General features: G+C 39.1%; 2 protein-coding genes across 6 annotated transcripts; both read right to left on the bottom strand.

Annotated features, from left to right (window-relative positions):
* Positions 1-203: 203 nt before the first annotated feature.
* LOC108079992 (basic helix-loop-helix transcription factor scleraxis) lies at positions 204-1143 on the bottom strand. Its single transcript, XM_017174559.3, has 3 exons — positions 919-1143; positions 683-813; positions 204-602 (listed from the first exon to the last, which is right to left on the bottom strand). The coding sequence occupies exons 1-3, from the start codon at positions 1128-1130 to the stop codon at positions 508-510; spliced, it is 438 nt and encodes a 145-aa protein (XP_017030048.1). The 5' UTR covers positions 1131-1143; the 3' UTR covers positions 204-507.
* A 1596-nt stretch (positions 1144-2739) lies between these two features.
* Positions 2740-21620, bottom strand: LOC108080156 (platelet glycoprotein Ib alpha chain). 5 transcript variants are annotated; one of them, XM_070288329.1, is made up of 7 exons: positions 21439-21620; positions 18086-18257; positions 10477-10584; positions 4762-5129; positions 4226-4349; positions 3941-4162; positions 2740-3866 (listed from the first exon to the last, which is right to left on the bottom strand). In XM_070288329.1, exons 2-7 carry the CDS (start codon positions 18221-18223, stop codon positions 3801-3803), a joined length of 1026 nt encoding a protein of 341 aa, XP_070144430.1. In that variant the 5' UTR covers positions 18224-18257; positions 21439-21620; the 3' UTR covers positions 2740-3800. The 5 variants fall into 5 exon arrangements, with proteins under 5 accessions (XP_070144430.1, XP_017030284.1, XP_017030287.1 ...); XM_017174795.3 differs by having other exon boundaries at positions 4226-4364; XM_017174798.3 differs by lacking the exons at positions 2740-3866; positions 3941-4162; positions 4226-4349; positions 4762-5129 and adding exons at positions 5779-7194; positions 7485-7833.
* Between the last annotated feature and the right edge of the window lie 812 nt (positions 21621-22432).

Genomic DNA, 22432 nt, shown 5'->3' on the forward strand with positions numbered 1-22432 from the left:
GCAGTGCGAGTGTTTTAGATGCTTAGTGATGGAACAAACTTAAAGTTTTAATATTGAATGCAATTAAAACATTATTTAATTATTTTTTTATTTTTTATTATATTAATCAAGTCATAATTTATTAAACTATACACCTGCATGCTTTTAAAACAATACATTGCAAGTATGCAGCTTAAGGATGTGTATGATCAATTAAGTACGATTTAATATATCATTACTGTGGAAAAATAGGAAACTTGAAAAAATAAAAATAAAAATAAATTAAATGAAATGTATAATCCTAAAATATTATTATTTATTTATATTTTCTGTCATCTCTAAGACAGCTTAATTTTATTTCAGCAAGCAGTGCAGTGAACTGCTTTACAATGGCAGTTTACAACTTCAACTGAAGATGGCGCTGTCGGTGGGCGCTTGATTCAAAAAATACTTTCTAAAAATGCAATAAATACGACATAAATCTAATTAAATTATAAGAAAAAAAATCTTAGAATATAGAGAGAAATTTCACTTGGTTTTCAGGCAAAAGGTACAGATGCTAATGCGCCTGGCAGGACCTTCACTTTCGTATTTGTGCAGCAAACAAGGCTGGCCATCGGTTCCTTTAAAGTTTTAATGGAAAATATACAATATATTTGTTAATATTTCACTGTTTTGCTAACTATTTTGTTAATAAACTAACCTGTTTGCAGGGTGCTGTTGAGGTGGGTGATATAGCTGCCAGCCAGGCGTATAATCTCAATTTTGGATAGCTTGCGGTTTATGGGTTCCGTGGGAATCAAGTTGCGTAGAGCTTCATAGGCGGCATTTACACTGGGAAATAAAGGGTAAAGAAGGTTAATTTTAATTAAAACAAATTAAATCAATCCTAAATGTTATAAATAAATAAGGAAAGCTTCTTCGTTTCCTTGCACTCACTTGAAGGTCCTGTAACGTTCCCTGGCATTGATTTTCTGCCTCGGCGGTCGCCTCCTCTTGCCCGAGGAACTACCTTGAGCAGTCTGACCGCCCACCTGCGAGTCCTCGGAGTCGGCTGCCGCTCCTCCACTACCGCCGCTGGCACTGCCGCCGCCGCTGCTGTTGCTGTCGTGGGCATAGGTTGCCAGGATATAGTTGGAGGAGGCTGCCATCCGTTGGCCGCAACGATCGACGATCGAATGAGCAAACGAGAGATCTCTCTCTGCCGGTCCAGTTCTGCTGCCCGGCACTCTGCTAAATGAATTAAGTCATCGCCAAGTGACGACAAATTGTGCGTGAAGATGGGAAACTGCCTGTGCGCACTTGTCAAAACAAAGAGCGCTGGTCTGGGTTGTGGTTTCTGGTTGCTGGGATTCTACATTCTTGCCGCTGCTTCGGCTGGTGAATTCTCCATTCTCCGGCGGACAGGGACGGGCACTTGTGCGATATTAATTGTGCCTGAAAAATCCAAGGATAAGTGCTTGACTTCGCTGGTCCATTTGGTGATTTGTTGGTCCAATTTGTATGTTTGTTTGTTGTGGAAAACGGAAGTGGCACTTAGTCCTCGCCCCTGACCTTACCCCCTCCCCCAACCCAGCTCGCCCTTCTGGACCGCACACATGCCGCGCATGCGTTCACTCGTGCATTCCCTCAGTCAGTCAGTCAGTCAGTCAGTCAGTCAGTTAGTCAGTCATTAATTCACTTGCCCGGCCGTGCAACGCATTTTCTGTGCGGAATGCTCGCCGAGATGGATAATCCAGATATTTTTAAAGCGTGCCAGAAGGAGGGGGAGCAGCAATACACTCGCCTGGAAGTTTTTACAACTATTTGCAAATAGGTTTTAATTGCCCAGAGAAATATTTCGAATCCAAATAGCTTGCGAATATTTTGCAATCACTGGGGAATATGCGTGCAGTTATTTAATTATTAAACATTAATTATGTGGCGTGAATGTTTCGCCATTAATTAGAGCAATTTAATTGTTCGATTCGAAATTCATACAAAATATTAAGCAAAATGATTTTGATAAAGAGATTCGCATTTAAAAAAGTAAAGAAAATGTGAAGAGTTAATTATAAAATTTGGGAAATGCTTGAACATAATATTAAATTACTTTATTTTTAAGGGAGATTTAAATAAGGGATGCCAGAAGGCACCATAAAATCATAATTTTTTAGGGATTAATTTTCCTATTTTCCCATAATTTATGGCGTTTTATATCTTATTCGCTTGATTTAGTTCCTTTCTGAATTTAATAGCGAATTGCACTTGTTGCTGTTACATTTTTCATAAAAACCATGATGAATTCACCTTAAATCACGTCATATCACGATGAAAAATCTCACCCGTGAGGACATGTAATTCCCAACTGCTTTTAACATCCCAGGAATGAAGTAAAAGGGGGAACATGTGGATACATGTTACAAGTACATGTACTTACCCTGAAAGTAACTCAATTTTAATTTAATTTAATGTTCCCTTTATTTAGAAAAATGTGTCTCTGTTTAATGATCAAATAGGTAGCTTACCTTTAGTTTTACCAAAGTTTTTCTCATTTTTGGGACAAATTGCCTTCTAAATTAAGAAAAAGTCTTAAAAGATTTAAGAAAGTATTTTTCCTGATTTTATGGATAATTTTTCTTAAATCTAGGGTTCTTTTTTAAGGTGAAAAAAGGCATTTTTCGGGCGATTTTAGTTAGAATTTTTAATCAGTGCATCTCTTTGCAACTTCAAATTACTTTTACCACCAACAAAATCCAAATATAAAATGCCACATTAAAATTAAAAATGATTTTGCTTTTATTTTACACATTTTGTCGAAAGTTTCACTTAGCTAGGCTAGAAAAAAATCATCATAGTGAGAAAAACACAATACGCTTAGGTGTAGGGGGAGTGAGGAGGGAGTTACAAACAAATCCAGACGGGGGGCACAGAAAGGTCGAACAAGAATGGATCTCTATATATATTGTATGTATATATAATTGGTAGTGTATTGAGTATACTTCAGTGTCAAATGTGTGGGCGTGTGTGTGTTTTTTATGGGGCTCTCTGTGACCAACAATAGCAATGTAATAATAATAAAAAAAATATTAAGCTCGTTTACATTTCTTCTAAATAGAAACTTGGCGTGTGTTCTTCATCATCTTCGCATTTCTTTCTCATCTTCTTCGTATCGTTTTTCGTTTAAAATAATTAAAAATAATAGTAAATAAAACACCACAGTCATGATTTTTTTTTAATAGAACACAAAATATACACAAAAAAGGGAGTAGAGGTATGGAAAAAGATCAGTGAAAAAGTGGTGAGGAAAATTTGCAAATAGCAAAATATTTACAAAAGCCAAGATATAGGCGATAGAGAGAGGGGGTAGAGGGGGGTTTCCATATTTTATACAAAATTATGTTGTTGTTTCCATACGTTTGTTCTTGTTATTTTTTTGTTTTTGTGATGATTTTCGATATTTATTGATATATAAATAAAATTCTTTGACTGATTCTCAGCGATTCTTTTTTTTTTTTTGTAAATTTTGCTTACAATTTTATGTTGTTTTTTTCTAAAACTAATTACACTTTTGTGTTAAAAAAATTTGCTAAAAATTTGAGAAAAAAAATGTTGACATTGCCAGGAAAAATTTTTTTGATCGAATGATGCACAACACAATTGTCTCCGTGTGGGTGAGTGGGCAGTGGGTGGTAGTGTGTGTGTGTGTGTGGGGGAGGAACAGAGACAGAGAGACAGAGGCGAGATAGATAGAGAGAGGAGGGGATCTGCTGAATTTGACTCTGTACAGTTGAGTGACTTGACTAATTCGGGCGAGGACGTGGCCGTGCCGACTCCTGACCTTAGATCAGCGCCGTTATCAGCTTGGCCTTGAAGTTCACAAACTTCTCGCTGGTGGCCGCAACGCGCTGCAAGGATTAAAAGTAACAAAACCCATCATTAGCCTCAAATTTTGGTTAGTTATTATGGTTATCCTCCTTACCAGTATCAAGTCCTGGACCAGATTGGCCAGGCCGCGGTTGGCCAACACCACCAGGCGTGTCACTGGGCCGGGAATGCCCTCGGTGTAGCCGTCAGCCGTGCGAGTGCTGTCCGTCTCCGCATCTCCATCGCCGCCCAGGCTGCCACTGGAGCTGCTGGCTCCACCGCCCACCGAGTTGGCCGCCTCATCGCCCTGCTGGGTTTGCACGCTGCCCGAGAAGAGCTGGAGAATGGAGAGTCAAGTAAGTCACCAGGTGGAAAATCACATCAGTGACTGGGTACTCACCCTAACCACGTCCAGCAGGAAGTTGCCAGAGCCGCCTGCTCCGAGGGCATTGCCGCTGGGCGAGCCGCCTGCACCGCCGCCGCTGGAGCCACCGGCCAGACCCGCTCCGCCAAAGTTGAGGAACCTTTTGAACAGATTACTATTGGTGGTTGGCCATTCCAAGGAAGTCAAGTGTTTGTTGTTGAGTTTTGTGGTTGGATTGTTGTTGAGTTTTGTGGTTGGATTTGTTGTTGAGTTTTGTAGTTTGATTCGTTGTTGAGTTTTGTAGTTTGATTCGTTGTTGAATTTTTATATTTTTCGTTTATTTGTTTTAGGTTTTATTGATATTAGTTGGTGATTTATTTTGTTTCCGATTTTTATTGTTAAGAATTTTGTTGTTAAATTATTGTTGAGTTGTTGGATTGTTGTAGGGATGAAAAGGGAAGGAAAGTGTATGATTAGTTGAGTTGGGGCTGTCTAATAACTAAGTTTTTTGGTTATTGTCGGCGATCTCTGAGAAATCGTTTAAATCTAAGGACTAGGTGCAATCCACTTACCTCTTGTTGCGGTCATCCAGCTCAGCGGTCTCCTCCGCAGAGTCAAGGGTCAGCTCATCGATGGCCGGTGACTTGGACTCCGACAGCTGCAGGTCGTTTGTGCTCAGGGTCTTTACCTCACTGGCTGGCACTCCGGCGGAGGTCGAGACGCTCGGTAGCTCGTTGTTGAAACTCAGCTGAATGGGCTCGTTGGACTTTAGGGGAATTGGCGCCTGGGCAATGGGCGAGGAGGAGGAGGATGACTGCGTTTGGGCGGCCACAGCGGCGGCGGCTGCCTCCGCCTCCTTCACTTGCCTAGCCACTCGGATCGTCTCCTCCAACTGCTTGTTGATGGCAGACAAATCGATCTGGGTATCGCTGGCTCCATTCTGTTTATATTTCACATTTTTTTTTGCGTTTGGTGGGGTTTTTGTGGGATTTTGTCATTGGTTTGGAATTTTTGTTGTTTTGTTTTGTTGGGCATTTGTTGCATTATTTTTTTTTATTGTGGAAATTTCGAATTTCGGGTGTTGATTATGTGTTAATCAGGGAGGGGAAGGGGGGAATAGTTGGGTAGGGATCAAGTGTTTTTTTTTTTTGGGGGAGGTAAAAAGCCAAGGTCGAGGAGTGAGTGGAAGGGGAAAAGGCAAGCGCAGGATTCGGCGACGTGTAATAGTGTGTATTGTGTGTGTGTGTGTGTGTGTGTGTGTGTTCGTAGTTTGCGTTTTCGTATATCGTTTTTTTTTTCCAGTGTTCAAGTGTGTGAGTGAGTTCAAAAGGTGAGGTTATGTCATCGTTGTGAGGTTAGGGTGAATGTGAGGTTAGGTGGAGAAGGAGTTACGGTTAGTGTTGGTGGAGTTATCGAGATTTTGCACAGGCGATTTGGGTCGATTGTTTTGTCGATCGATTTGGTTTTGATTTCGATTTCGATTGATTGATTGATTAATGGACAGTCACAAAATGCACGTGCACAGAATGTATTTGTGTATACATTTGCGGTCAGTTATCGGTGATCAGTTATCAGTTATCGGTTATCAGTTATCAGTTATCGGTGGAGCGTTGTTCGGTTTTTGATTGATTTGATTTGATTGTTTTGGTGGTGAGTTATTTGCATTGCACAAATCGAATCGGGTTTTAATGGAACATGGAAATAAAGAGAAAAAGATACAAAAATAAGCAAAAGAGAAAAACAAAAGTAGCGCGATAGCAGAGAATACAGAAATAGAGAGAGAGAGAGAGAGAGAGAAAGAGAGAGAAAAACAGAGGAGCACTAAGCCTACCAAATTATCAATATACAAGGCAAAGGCTCTTTCCCATGTCGGTATATCGGATATATCATGGTAATTGAATATCGATCGATATCGTATTTACAATCGGAAAAGCCTTTGATCTTTTACTGGGGACTGGACTGGCAATAAAAGGAATCTCTTTCTCGGCCAACGGAAGGGATATCAGAAATCCTTGTCAACTCTTTTGTTTTTGCTTCTTTTTTCTGCGGCGGGCGGAAGAACGAAGTCGGCGAAAATGAGTGCGGAAATGAGTACACTGAGTATCGAATATTTTTCTTGGGATGAAGGAGAGAGCAGAGATAGTTGGCGATGTGAATGCACTCATGAGTGTGGTGAGTGTACAGCCGTGGCGAGTGAGCGACTCGCTTGGAACGAATGAGCTTAATGATTTTCTTGTGATTCGCTGTCTGGGCACCAAGAGTGTTTTTTGCGAATATTTGGGACTATAGCATTTGGCAAGTCTCCCAAGATTTCAAAACTCATGTCCAGAAGTAGGCAAGGAAGTATTTATAATGATATATACAGAATAACACCATTATCTGCCTACTTCTGGGCTGAGAAAGAGTGTTTTGAAATCCCAAGAACTCTGACGAATACATCCCCACTTGAACGGGCTTGAGCAAAAAGTCATAGGGGAGTAAACATTATTTCGGTATATTTGGAAATGTATTAAAAAATGTCTTACACAACTAATACAATATAAATGTAAAATATATATTTATTTTGTAAAAAACACCTACTAGCCTATGTGGGTATGAGGGTGCGCATGAGGGAGAGCAGGATAGATATACACGGGGAAATGGAAATGGATAGATTTACAAGAAAAGTTCTGAGAAAAGGCAGTTTTGAAATGGCTAAGAGGCAAGAAGAGAGAGAGAAGAAAGGTGAAAGAAAAGAAGAGCGAGTAGAGAGAGAGAGTGGGTAAACAACAGGAGAAGGAGATAAGAGAAAGAGACAGACAGATGGTGATCTTGTGTATGTGTGCTGAAAACCAGTGTGCTAAAGGTAATTTCAAATCAATCAAGTGTTGGTTTACAATGCCAATTCAATGAGAACTTCACTTTCATTTCAATTCGTATTCCTTTAATTTTGATTTTGTTTTTTTTTTTCAATTTCAATTTCTGTAGAGTGCAGTTGGGTGGTTGTTGTTGCTGTTCTTGTTGTGCTGCGCGGAGAAATTTTGAGGGAAAGAGAAACTAATTGATTTAAATGCCAATTCAACATAATTTCTTTACAGAGATAGTAGCTGCCAAAGTGTCATATATTAACTCATTATTTCTCATTTCCAGTTGAGCTCAGTCACATCTTCAACGATCTCAAATGACATCGCAAAATTTGACAAAACATCAACTGATCCTGATATGAAAAAAATGTATAATCGATGATCAATTGCGGCTATGTTAATCTCTGTGTTACTGCCAATATCTCTTAGTTGTTGTAGCAAATGAAACGCACTTTTGTGGCCGATGCACCGACTGTCCTAGGCGGACTCGGTGGTGGAGGTGGTGCTTGAACTGCTGCTGGTGCCCTTGTCCGCCGCATCGATCTCGTTCTCATCATCAGGCTCAAAGGTGGGCAGCTCGATGGTCACCCGGGTGCCACTGTCCCCGGAGGTGGTGGTAGTGGTGCTGCCAGAGGAGGAGCTGCTGCTCTTCGAGCTCTCGTCATCGTCGTCATCGAAGTCGGCATCGAAACTGGTCCTGGCCGCATTCGCACTGTTGCCCTGAATGGCGGTACGCAGTACAGTGGGTCCCAGGGTCCTCAGCAGCTTTGAGATGATGCGATTTGCCTGCTCATCGATTTGCTACAACAACCACGAATCGAGGTTCGAATTTTGATACATTTTCGGGACCCGGCGGGTGTTTGGTGCGTGCGATTTTTGGGATGAGGAGGGAGATTAGTTAGCATCAGAGTGTTTCGGTTCGGTTACATACAAGTACGATGGGGTCGAGGGTAGGGGAGAGAACTCTAGTCGGGGAAGGAACTATGGGGTCGGGCCTTACGGGGGCGTATTTGAGGATGATGTTCAGTGATGATATTTATACATGTGCGGAGGAGCGGTTCAACAATGGTTCAACAACGATGCTTTAGTAGGTTTTTTCGTTTAAAAAACTAAATATCAATGTTTAAACCATATAATGTATGCCTTTCTATACATTTCGGAAACAATTCGAGTTGAGTAAGTTTTCTGTAAAAATGGGAGTTTCCTTAAACCATTTTTGAACCACTTGTTGTTGGTGAGTTAAATGTTGAGCGAATATAACTCTTAACTAATAGAAAATGCTTTTTTCTTGTTCTAAATGTGAATTGATGCTGATGGAGGCTATCATCTTCTTCTTCAGCTTGATCCTTGTGTGGTTATTCTTGTTATTGTTGTTCTGGTTGTTGTTGTTGTGATGTTGCTTTCAAATCCTTGAGCCTTTTCTCTGTTTTTTTTTTTATTTGTAAGTGTATTTTGTTGCTTGTATTTCTTTTCTGTTTCTCAATCAAAGACGGGCAATAATTTCGTAATGTTGTTGTTGTCAATTGTAGTGGCCACTGTTGTTGTTGTTGTTGTTATATTGTCTCTGGTTGTAATAAAATAATTGGTAGAATTTAATAAACGATTTATATCAGCTATGATGGTTAGCAATTGTGGTTCTTCGATGCTGTTGTTGGTGGGAAACTGGATGGTAGTCGAGGTGGTTGTGGTTGTAGTGGTGGGTGGTTCTGTTGGGGGTGGTTCGGTGGTGGTAGTGGTGCTAGTAGATGTAGTAGTGCTTGTTGCAGGCGTTGTTGTTGTACTAGTTGTCGTAGTTGTAGTTGTAGTACTAGATTCTGGCTCCAGAGAGCGTGGCAACAACTGCACCAGCGGATCCACTAGATCCGTTAGATCACCAATGGATGTCGTTGGATTACTGGGACTGGGACTGGTACTTGTTGGGATTGATGATTGGATTGCTGACTGAGTGGTGGAGGTGGTGGTAGTTATCAGTGGGCTTTCATCACCTTTCGCTGCTGCTGCTGCTGCTGCTGCTGATTCCGGCGCAAATGTGGGCAGATCGATCTTCACACGCGAACTTCCTTCCACCTCGTTGCTGGCCTCGCTGGCTGGACTGCGAACGACTCCGGTTGCCGGCGGACTGCTGGATGAGGAAGCCGGCACATCATCCTCCTCATCAAAGTCCGCATCGAAGTCGGCATCAAAGTCGGAGGCCGGTGTGGTGCTGCGACCACCTGCACCCGCCGCACCACCGCGATTCCCCGCCAAAATACTATTCAGCACACCCGGACCGGCCACACGGATCACCTGGGCTATAATGCGATTGACTATCGAGTCGATTTCCTATGCAAGAGATCAGCGAGAGGTCAACAGAAAATATGGTTTGGCTTTAAATGGGTTCTTTGGTTCTGGTGATTTTGGATTTTTGATTTTGATACTTTTGGTGCGCTTTCCATATGAGATGCTGATGCTGTTGTTGATTGCCTGATTGACTGACTGTTCTTGGCCAATTGTTGGGGCTGAAAACTCAATGTAATATTCGGTGTTTTTTTGTTTTCTTTTTTGATGATGAATTCGGCCAATGTTGTCATGATATATTTATAATATATATAACATTACATCCAGGTGTTGGTGACTGACTGTTCTTGATATGATATTTTCTTGTGCTTTCTGCTGGAACTCTTTTTGTCGATGATTTCTTTGCCAAATTTTGCTGAAACTCTGTGGCTGTGTGTATCTATGTTCGTGTGCTGATGGTGGAGTATTGGTGTTGATGGTGGTTCTCTGCCACCTGGGTGGTGCTGGCATGCTAAAGTTGGTGTTGGTTTGAGAGGTGCACTGGCTAAGACTACGAGAAAAACATGCAACATTTCGGAGGGGGTCGGGGGGAAGGGGGACCACAATAAACCGATTTTGGCCAATATTTTTGAGGGAAGAAGCCTTAAGCTAATTGGAGCGAGGAGAGAAGCCTCTGCAATATCAGCGCTCCTTGAACTCGCTGTCGGGCTGGAAGTGGGTCAGGTCCTCGTCAGGGCTATCGTAGTCCTTGGAGCCCTCCTTTTCGTCACCATCATCAACATCGCTGGCTGGCTGGCGGGGATGGAGGCCCCGATCGAAGGCCGGGTTGAGGACAGTGCCCAGAACCACGGGCCCGACGCGTTGCAACACATTATTCACTATCCGATTGATCTGCACATTGATCTCCTGATGAAGGAGGAGGAAAACATTTCGCGTGGCGGCGCCATGTTCAATAACACTGTCATATATATGTATATATATGTGGTCGAAGTCAGGGGTATATATGTATTTCTGGGGACCTAACCCTGGTCTAGAACTGGTATTACAGGGGCGGCTGGCGTAGACAGAGGAAGTGGAAGAGAGAGAGAGAGAGAGAGACAGGGGCTCGGGGACGCTAATGGTTCATGTTCTATATAGATAACAATATATATTTAGATGGAGCCATACCTTGGTGATGTCGGGAAACAGTTCGCGCAGCAGTCCAATTGTTCGCTTGTTGCGATCGGCTATCAATTGCTCCTGATCCTTGGCGCCCAACGTCAGGACATCGATTTCCTGTAAAGTTAAGAAATATGTTTTTTTTATTTAAGTAACTTTAAAGGTTCCATGACATCCATTTTTAATGATGTTTAATTTAAACAATTTCATACAAAATCTGGTCATAATTTCTGCCAATTTGTCAAACAGTAAACCATAAAAGCTAGCTAACAAATTGTTGATATCCATATAAAAATATCTATAAAAAAAATATATAAACCTGATTCGTCTCACTTTAATTTGAATCATTAGAATATTACTTTGTATTATTATTTCGTTTTTTTTTCATTAAAAAAAACCCCCTTAAGTGTTTATTGCGGAAACCCAGAATGTGACAGCTATAAAAATGCTGTCTGTCTTCTTGACCTTAGCCATTTAAAGCCCAGTTAACTTTCGAGCGGGGGAATGACTGGTTTCAAGTGCGAATTAAATATATGTATATATAATTTCGTACATCTGTTGCATAATCTGGCAGTGAAACAACAGGGAAGATGAAGTAGTGGCCACCGCCGAACAAAAAAAGAAAACAAAAGCCCCCAAAGTGCCCGCAAATTGACAAAAAACTTTCACTTTAGACAATGAGTCGCCTCTGGCCAACCCTGCCAACTCCTCTAACCCCTCTAACTCTTTGGGGGCGCCTCTGTCATTTGTGTAATCAAGTTTCAAGTGTAAATTGTAATTTTCTGCTGGATTTTCTGTGGTTACGAGGCTGCAAAAAAAAAGTAGATCTTCTATCTGCCGGCTGACTTTCCATTATTTTGTTTTTTTGTTTTTTTTTGGTTTTGCAACTGGGAATGGTAAGAGATATTATTTTGAACGAATTATTTATTATTTATTCCTGCTTTTCTGAGATAAATTATAAAAGGTTTTATTAGAAATATGGAAAAAAATTTTCAATACCTGTCGATATATTTATTTTCTTTTTTTTTTCATACATGAATGTGCCTTAACCACTTTAATTAGGAATAAGAAACTTTCAATTGTGTTATCGAAAGTATCGAAAAATATCAAATAGTTATCGATTTACCTAAGGATGGCTATTTTCCATATGGGGCTAGATTTTTTGCTTCTTATAAATTAAGTAATATTCCTTATAGCTTGGGTGGGTGTTTTTGTAAGCGGCTCAATGGCTTAATTCCGTGGGTGGTGGTGCTCCTTTAAGGTGCCAAAAGTCAGAAAGAACAGGCCCAGAAAGCCAAATGACTTGGCAAAAAGTTGTTAACGCTAATGGGCAATCGCAATTTACAACAAACGCACAACAACGACGGCTGAAACAAGCTGTAACAACAACAATAAGCCGTCTAAGCCAAGAAAATATTGCACAATAAATTTTCAAATTGCATTAAAATTGCATTTTGTGGGAGGTTGGATGACTGAGAGGCCACTAGTGTACTCTAGCAGAGCTAACTTTTGGACAATCAACGGCACGAGTCACTAGGCAGCGACAACAATAACAACAACTAGGGCAACTTGGTGGCAACAATTGTCAAGGTGCCGCCAGGTGCAAGGGACACCCAAGCACAATCTAATAATATAGCATCAACACTTAACAATTGGAAAAGTTTTCTTAGCTTCTTAGCTCAGAAAAAAGGGGCAAAAAGAACAGAGGACTCAAAGTTGTAATACCGTAGGGAGTCCAAGCATCTATAGGAATTTTGGGAGTAGTATATCCAAGTTGTTAAAGCTATTTCCTGACCTTAACAATCGAAGCTGCCTTGTCAACAGTGGGTAGTTATTGTACATACATCATCTACCTAACAATTCAGTTTCAGTTAATGAGGCAATTGTCTATATTCAACTATTGTCTTTACTTTACTTATTATATCCATTGTTTTGTCCCATATTGTATGAGTTCACCTTTTGTTTGGGTTTTTTAACAAAATAAAAGAAACCACACGTCTCAAACAGATATATTTTTAGCTACACAGTAAATCGAAATGAAATACCTTTATAATTATTTATATTTAAGATTTTTCCTCAACATAATCACCCGAAATGAAACCTTTAGCCCTGGGTATTCCTTCATTAAAATTGCCACGTTTGCTAGCCGGCAAACTTTCTTCCGGAATGCCTTTCTGGGCTACTTAAATGCAAAGGATTCGAAATGGAATGGCTGCCCCCCGGACCCCACAGGGAGTTGCCCCGCCCAGTTCCTGCTGTTGCTGATGTCCCTGATGCTGCTCCTGCTGCTCCTCCCGATGTTGCAGTGTTTAATTGACTCAAAAGTCGGGCCGGAAGTTGACTTTTACACGCGGGCGGAAGTCAGCAGCAAAGATGATGATGGCTGCCATGATTATGATGAGGAGGAGAAGCATAAAATAAACTTTTGCTAGTTTGGCCAACAAACTGTTGCCAGCTCGCTGTCGGTGCCATCGTCGTCGTCGTCCCTTTCCCCTCAAAGTATTCATCATATTTTAAGCTGTCTCTCAGTGTCAGTTTAGTGCGACAATTGTTTGGATATTGCCCAGGGAAGGGTGGTTTGAGGGGGGACAAAGAAACTACTTAAGGCAAAAGTTAAGTTTTTATGGGACATCTTAATGAATTTCAAATGAGTTCAAGCCCAGAAGCTGCCTCGTGGCAAACGTCATTAAAGCAATTGCCGTGAATTTTAAGCAGTCTGCAGTATGTTGGGAATTTCAGCGTATGCCAAGGCGGAAGACGTTGCTTATATAGAATCGAATCGAAGCGGATCGCGTAGAGACAATGAAATAAAATTTAAAACAAAATACAAAACAAAAAACCAAGAAAGAAAAACAGATTGTTAAGAGCGTCGGGCATATCAATTGCCTTGACCTTAACCAACTTAAGGCGACGACTCTCAAGCTCAAGCCACAAATTACTGTCATAGTTAAGCTTTAACGAATATATATATATGTATGTATATATATCTGGATATTTAGAGCCAAAAACTAGCTTTGAAAACCTATGACTTGTGCATAAATTAAACATGCAAAAATATTTATAAATATATTTTATATTTTTTTGATTATGAATGTTCGGCATTTTTAAATTTAAAAAACTGGCTTATTTATTTAGAATTTAAAATGTAAGAATATAATTTAAGCAATACTAAGATATAATAATTTAAAATGTAACTAAAAGAAGCCCTAGTTAACACTTTACAAATTCTAAAAAATATTTAAGACAAGGTATTTAAAATTAATATATAAATAAGTTTATAAAACCTTTTCAAATCAATTTTAGTTGCCATAAAAAAACATGGAATTTCAATTTAATTGCAAATGCGACCTCATCCACAGTGCGTGTCATGATTAAAGTGAATTTATTTCTAATACTAATCGCATATATCAGGGGCTTAGCTTTTTTAAGGCCTTGCTCGGCTCGACTTGGCTTGGCGACTTATAAAATATACGCGACACAATTAAATTAAATGTTGAAAAATGGGCGACACTGGAATTTGTAAATGAATAAATCAAATGGACCACAGCACTATTGGATAATGCCACTCTATTTATTCTCAAACACTGGCTAATCGACAGCAACATGCATATCTTGATGGCCATTTTAATTTTGTTTTCAGTTTCAGTTTCACTTGGAAGTTTGGTCTCCCTGCTGTATAAATTGTCTTTCGCTTCCACTGACTGACTTGACAGACAAGGCAAGCGCGTCTCGTTTGCCACTTAACAAAAATGCAGCTACCAACAAATTGCTAGCAAAAATAGCAACAAAAAACAGAAAAATATATACATCTTTAGTCGTCGCTGCAACAACAACAACAAATTGCAATTGACGTTTTACTTGTCGCACAATGCGGCGTATGCGTGATATGCACAGCAAGAGGGGATGTGGTGTAGCAGGTGGTGTTAGTGGAGTCGCTAAAGCCACTGGTTACATAAGCGGAAAGTCTGGCACTTGGCATGGAATCAAAAATCTTCCCCTGGTTGTGGGTGTAAAAATAGTAAAAAATATAAAATAAATAGCTCAGGAGAAGCACTCGGAGATTGTTTATAAATCATGATTAAGAATGGGTTTATAAAATATAATTAAAATTTTAATTTAATTATTTTAAAATTATAGTAAATTAGAGAGGAAAGGAAAAGCCCTCATGTATTCTTTAGATTTATTTAAAAAAAGAAAATTAAGAAAATAAATCAGAATCCTCATAAAAGTTAAACTTAAGCCTTATTTTTTAGCAGTAATCCTTAGTTATAATAATATATTGCCTTGTAAATATAGTGTATAATAGTCTTCGGTTAGAGTAGATCATCCATTTCTTATTATTATATCATTTCTTGCCACGTGCTGAGCTCCAAAAGGAAGCCAGCCAGCAAACGAATCGAATCGCATCGAGACAAGACGACAAATACAACAAAGATAACAACAAGAATAGCAACAACAAAAACAACAACCAAAATAACAACAAAAACAACAACAAATATAACAATAAAATCAACAACAAATATAACAACAAAGATATTAAAACAGGCATCGCCTCGTGGCAACAATGGAGATATCATTGCAGTTGACATGCCTGCGTTTTCCAGAAAGCCAAAAGGAAAATTGTCTGCTCAGATTCTCTTCTTTTTTAGCTTTTCTTTTTTACTTTCCCGCTTGACTTTTCCCGCTCCTTGGAAGCTCGTTCAATCATCATTGTCATCGTCTCGTTAAATGATTTATGGCGCAAGGCATCTCAACACGCCAAGATGAACATCAGCGGCTGCGCATATATGTACATATATAACATATATCATATACACAAATATCTTCATCTTCGACTTCATTAACGCATCTGTATGTGGCTTTTGTGGGCCAAATTTTGACCCAGTTTCTTGCTTTTAGCCACAGCCAAAAATTGGTTAATAGCAAATGCTCTTTGCTACGTTTACGAATGGAATTTTTTCAGCCTCAAAGCAGATGCTCTCGCTTTGAGATGATATTGTTAGTTGCGTGGGTGCCGGGCATTTAAAATATATATATATTTATATTATAAAAGTATTATGTGGGCATGATATCACAACTTTAAATTGCCTTTTGGGCTGAGGCAAGATGCACTTATACAAGTTATTAGGCGATCTTGGGGCATGGTTTAATTGAGCAGTTAGTATTGCATTAGTTTTTTTTTAGTAATATTTTTGATTTGCATTTGAAGTTGGAAGTTCTGTGATGTTTGGTGGGGAAAATTAATATAATAACTTATTTTTTAAGATAAGAGGTTTTTAAGAGCATTAATTTGGCTGTAAAAGCTTAATTTTGCAAAGAAAAGACACATTTTATACAGCTATTAATTTATATATTATTTATATCAAATTATATATATATTTATTATATTATCAAGTTTTTTTAATTATGTCTTTAAATATTTTTAAAACATTTTATAATTTATTTTAAATATTTGTGAATACTTTTAAATGTTTCTAGACTCTTTCCATAAGTTATGTTAGTGGAAAATGACTTAGTTTTAAGTACTAAGTTAAATTTGCTATAATATTTTATAGATTTCCTTTAAAAATGATCAAAATTCATATTAGAGTTTACCCAAAAATTGCCAGAAAATATTTTTTTAATATTCACAAGTTCACTTTTTTATCCACTTCTATTTGATATCTTTATATTTCGATTTCTTTAATCATCCCAGCTGATCTAGCTGTCAGCTTAAGAGGGATTTCTTCAGAGATTACTGCAAATTTGTTGCACAAAAAAAAAGTGAAAGCCATTAAGTGACATAAAACAATGCCAAATAGTGGTCAGCCAGCGGGCAGTTTTTTGGCCAACAAATTAGCAGGGGGTTTGGCCCGAAGTGCTAATTGCCCGTCACAATGGCACAATGTTATAGTGATCTATGGAACGGAGAAACAATGATCCATGGGGCCAGAGACACGATGATCGATATCGGACTGGGACCGGGACTGGGACCGGGACTGGGACTGTGACTGGGAATAGGAATGGGAATTGCCTGGCTGGCAATTAAGTAATAAAATAACAGAGCTGCCGCTTGCTCAACAAACGGTGCGAGAGTCCGGTTTGTTTTTGTTTGTGTTTTCTGTTTTTAGCCAGGCCAACACCCAGGCTGAGCTGTGGCGGCGGCTGCTGCAAAAACGGTGGCTAAGGAAACAGGTAACAACTGTGCCAACTTCCTTGGAACTGGTCCAGTCACGCAGGTTCGACGGGCCCAGAGACCCCGAGACCCGAATTGGCCAAAAAGCCGAGACACATGAAACCAACACTGAAAAGTAAAAGGAAGTTTCGGCCAACATGTTTGGCCGCTTCCCTCCCTTTCTCCTCCATCTCCGAACCGCTGCTCTGTGGACCGGCTCATCCAAGTGCAAATTTGTCAAGCAAATATATGGTCGAAAGGGCAACTGAGGCGGCAGCACGCGCTACTCCATGCCAGCTGAATGTTAACGAGGGGCGCTCCCAGAGTTTCAAACCCAGCAATTAGCTTGGTTACGATGCCGTAAATCACACACAACTCAACTCCGGAGGAGATGGCGTCAATTAAGACTTAAGCCTAGTGCCATAATTTCGTTTTTTTTTAGTTGCAACATACAGGTCTAGTTACTGCAGCTCAAGTGTGGATCGTTTTTACTTAGTGGGAATAGTGGGAATATAAGTTTTTGGGAAACCCTCTTTGGAGATATGACTGGAAAGTCTGAAAACTAATATTGGCAATTCTCTCATCACCTTGAAACAGTCAACAAAGGAAATATATTTTTTATATGATTTTTATGAAGCCTTTGCCTTGAAATTGGCTTTAAATGTTAAGTGCAAATTTACAATGTTTTGAGCTAATAAATACATTTTATAAGGAAACAACTTTTAGAAATTTTGCAGAACAATTAGCAATTAAATATATATTTATTTATATATCCATCCTGTTCCTGATCTTTTTATGCAATATCAAAAAAATTTACTTAAAAATTAGTAATATATCTAAATTTAAATATCCTTTTTTTCTATAGGCTAATTCTTAAGCTTTTAAATAAATTTAAAAAGGTAACAAATCTCAAAAAAATTATACAGAACAATTAGTAATTAAATATATTAATATATCTTTGTTTATTTATCCTTCTGATATGCTTTATAGGTTAATAAATTAATTAAAAGAGCTAGACAACCTTGAAAAAAACCTCGCAAAAAAATAAAAATTATCAATAAAGGAAATTAACTGTGTAAAGCCGAAATTTGTATACCCTTATTGATCAAAACTCAGTGAAAAATGCTTTAATTTCAGTTTGGAAAGCTGTTTTAATCCAGTTTTTTCTGGGTTAACAAATCTGCATACTAAATTATAAATTTAAAAAAATCCAAATTTTTGGACATTTTTAAGAATTTTAATGATGTAACCCCTTATCAGATATTGAAAAAAATTAAAAAATTGTATTTCCTTTCCGAGATAGTCAGAAAGAAGCGCCTGTTAATGCTGATCAAGAATATATATGATTTATAGGGTGGGCAATGACTGCTTCAGTGCTTTGCAAGCTTGCGAAGGGTATCAAAATCCAGCCTTCTTCCAACTTATTTCATCTACCGTTATTCCTTTTCAGGAATCCAGACTCACCTTGCCATTGGCCAGTGGTATCTGCAGGACATCCAGCTCCTGGTTGCCGGCTGGTTGAGGCAGCGGCACGGCGCTGATCAGGCAGACGGCGCTGCAGAGAGCGAGTGCAAGGAGTTGCTGTCTGCTGGGCTGCCTCATGCTGTCTCTGTCTGTGTGTGTTTGTGTGTGTGCGCTGAAAAGAGAGGGCATGCTAATTAATGGTAATTCGATAAAGGTCGGCGCGATGACCTTCTGTTATCGCGCCGCATTAAAAGTCTACAAGATAAGTTAAAAAAAAACCGCGTTTCATTTCGGTTTTCTGTTAACATATTTTTTTATCATCTTGACGGTTTCTGTTTGATTTGCTGGCCATTCTTTCAGCCAAGGTCTAAGCGACAAGATGCGGATGCAAACGACAACCGTCAATATATGGCCAGGTATGTATATATATGGCTGCGGTTTGGTCAAGTTTAAATATTGGACTTTTCTTGGGCAACACGGCGTATGAGTAATGCGCGCAGCAGTATGTGGACACAACAGCAGCAGCGGCAAACTTATAAATCACAACAGAAAACAACACGGCATTAAGAATTATGTAATTTTCTTTTTCACTTTTTTGTGTTTGGTACTCAGTTACCTGAGTGGGTTTTTTTTTATTGTTTTTACTCGTTTTTTTTTTTTTTTTTAATTTTTTGCTGTGCAAATTCCCTGGCAAAAGCTTTTTAAAGTTGGGTTTTTGTTGCAAAGAAATTGAGCCCGACAGGTGCGAAAAGCCAAGCATGATCCATAATTACACACAAAAATGTGAGAAAATGCATTCAAAATAAACTCGAAGAGGCGACTGAATATAATTTCTTTGGTCAACAAAGCAACACAAAAAAACGGACACAAAATATTAGTCATCCTAAAACCATTTTTAATGAGAGAAACTAAGTACATAGTAAGGGAAACTGCCACTTAGTATCGCCAATTGCCTTATTAGACTTTGATACGTTGACATTGAAGAGGGCTCAAAGGTTAAGGTGAGTCTAGTGTGAGTTATCAGGGGTTAAGCAGCCGGGATTCCTTTAGAAATACTAGACCTAGACATTAGTCATCGATTATTAATTAACTAATTAATTAATACGTATACTAAAGCACTTTTATCGTGACTCAAATTATATTTAAATGGTTTCAAATGTTTTGTTCACTCCATTAAATGCTTTAAATATTTATAAAAATTAAAAGAAATTACGAAACCCCCTTTAAAATGTTACGGAATTTCACATAATAATTGATTGCCCCATAAAACAAATATTGAGAAATTTTTTATAGTATTATTAACAATAGTAAATACACCGATTTAAGCATATTTCTCTTTGAGAAATGAAATGAGCTTGGGAAACACCCAAAGTCATCTTCAGCTGAGGCATGCAAGAAGTGAACTTGAAGGTGTATTTTCGGCCGTTTTGTTTTGGCCGCTTTGTCTGGCTGTCAATCAAGCAATCAGTCAAGTCAGTTCAACAATTTGGCAATGCCGAGGGGTGAAAGGGGGGAGCAACGCTCACAACATGCAATATGGTCAAGCAGAGAGCCCCAGGTTTTAACTGGGCCCGAAAAGAGTGGCAAAGTAGGGCGTAAGCGCCAAAAGCAGACGAAGGCGAGCACAACAGAAAAGAGAAAGAGTAAGGAAAGAGGGAAAAGACATAGAGAGAGAGAGAGAGAGAGGGAGAGAGAGGGAGAGTGGCTGAGAGCGCAACGCAACCGGCAACAACATGTCCAAGATGTGTTATGTCATCTGCCAGCTTTTTGCTTTTACTTTCAAGCTTTGCCTCTCTTTCTCTCGGATATCTCCCCTCCCTTTTCTCCTGATCCATTTGGCTTCTAACAATTGTTAGTAGCGAGTGATCAGTGTAATTTGTGATCGCCAAACGACACTCCAACGTGACTTGACATATTCCAAACAATATTATTTTTGCATACGGAACTGGGTGGGTTTTATGATTGCGACTCTGCTTATTGCACAAATATCATATAAAAACTTATAAAAATCAAAAAGAGTAAAGAAAAAAACAAAATACAAAATACAAAAATCCGCATCTGGCATTGAGTGCATGCTCCGACATGGACATGTCGTAATTAAAAAGGCAAAGCCCCAAAAAACAACTGTGATAATCAAGGCTTGAGTGGGATTTCTTGCCGCGATTTCGACATCGAGTTAAGGCGAGGAGTGTGTGTGTGTGACATGTGCACAATTTAAAAACTAAACCAAATGACTTGCTAGATTAGATCCGCGGATCTGAAGTGCACTTCCTGTGGACTAGCAATTAACAGCAGCAGGGCCTGGTTTCAGGGACACGAGGCGTATGAGTAATGTCTTGGGGGTATTGACATTTGGGGGGTTGAAGGAAAATTCTTGAAAATATCACGGTGATGTTATATCATTTTTGAATATTACTATAACATTAAAAAAAGAGTTTTGTAAGTCTTAAATCATATTAGGGAATAAATAATGAGGGGTTTGAGTTTGAAAAGGAATTTTAGAATATTTAAATTTGAATTTTATGCTTAGATAAAATATTAGATAACCTTGACACGCGCTTGAAGTCTTTAAACCAACTCTCAATAATTCTAAGAAAAATATTTTATATTAAAAAACCCCAAAAATTCTAAATAAAAAGGAACCAAGTATTTTATAGGTATATTCAAATTTTGAAATTGAAGCTTGAAAATGTACACAGAAAAATTCTAGAAAATTCCTAAAAACGTGATTTAACTAAACCGGCTTGTGAAAGATTCCCTCCAGAATCTTAGCCTTGCTTTTTAGCTCCATTCTAGGAAAAACCCCCCCGTCCTGGGCAGAGCTTGAGGCTACCCCGACCAGTTATTTCAGCACTCGAAACACGAAACGAAACACGAAAAAGACCTCTCGAAACGCAACTTGGAAATTGGCAATCAAAAACCGTTTTCTGTTAACCAACTCGCATTAATTGGGCAATCGAGGCGAGGTAATGAAGGCAGCAAATGGGAAATGAGACAAGATCGAAAATAGTTCAGCACACGCGTTAAATTTTCTTGTTGTTTTAGTTTTGGTATTTCTTGTTGTTGTTGTTGTTGTTGACGATGAATTTTCTTTAGGGATTTTCTTTAGATGTTTAAATCATACTTTTCATTCACAAACCAATAATTTTATGAGTTTTTTTAGGCACATTAAAAAAAAATATTGAAAAAAAGTGTTTCAAGTTTTTGGTTATAAATTTTTGTTTAGTTTTGCTCAAGTCTTTTTTTTTTTGTATTTTGCTGGCGTATCCTCGCGTTTGGTTTTTAGTTTTTTGTTTTTAATATATATTTAATAGTTTATATTGTATATTTTTGCACACCACGTTGATACATACGCGTTTCTTAACTGAGGCGGTTGCCTTTTTTTGTTGTAAAAAAACAGCCCAAAAAAAATATATGTGCGATGGTGGCTACAAGTGGATCGCTAAATCGCTGGATCTGTGGATCTGTGGATCGTGGCTTGGCGGATCGTAGCTGCTCTCAGTGCTCTGTGGTCCGGGCTGTTGGGCCTGCAATTGATTACTAACGTGATTTTATCACACACAAGCGACTAAAGCTCGAGACAAAGCGCGCCTCCGACGCCGGCGGCGGCGGCAGCAGCAGCACGCTCAGCGTCGGCAGCGGCGCCCAACCAGCCCGCCTGCTCCTCCCCCCCTCCGCCGTTCGTCTCGCTCTTGAAACCGCTCGAAACGAAAACGAAAGTGAGCCACAAGTCGGGCCTGAGTCGCTGCGGCGTCTTGACCAGGCGTTGCTTTTTGAGTGCATTTTGGTTGTATTTTTTAAGCATTTTTACTCCTCTCTGGATATTTTTTGTTTTCCTTTTTTTTTTTTTTTGATGTATTTTCACCATTTTGTTGTACGTCTTGTTTTTAGATTTTGTTGCTTTTTTTTTCGGGCCACACTATTACGCGAAAAGTTTCCGCCTCGTGACTGCCAGCTTCAGTTTGTCAGTTTGTCAATCCCCATCAGCTGGATGTTTGTCAGTGGGCCGTGGCCAGGATTAGAGCCCGTTTCATTTCAATTTTCCATTTTCCATTTGTATTTTTATTTGTAATTTTTAGTAGTATTTTTTTAGTGGGCTTACACAACCTCCTGCAGCTGCGCATCCCCATTGTTGTTATTGGGGTTGTCAGGCACGATCATCGTCGATTGCCAATAATCGTTTATCGATTGCCATTTTGCCAGTCGAACAATCGACCATTCAATCGTAATTCGAATTGCCTGACAATTCCGCAATTGGCCAAAACCCAAAACAAATAGGTTTTTGACTGGAAAGATTCTCAAGAAAATTATTACAAAGTCGTGAGCCAAATGGAAATCGTGATGAAT

Source organism: Drosophila kikkawai, chromosome X (genome assembly GCF_030179895.1).
Source record: "Drosophila kikkawai strain 14028-0561.14 chromosome X, DkikHiC1v2, whole genome shotgun sequence".
In the NCBI taxonomy this organism is placed as follows: domain Eukaryota; kingdom Metazoa; phylum Arthropoda; class Insecta; order Diptera; family Drosophilidae; genus Drosophila; species Drosophila kikkawai.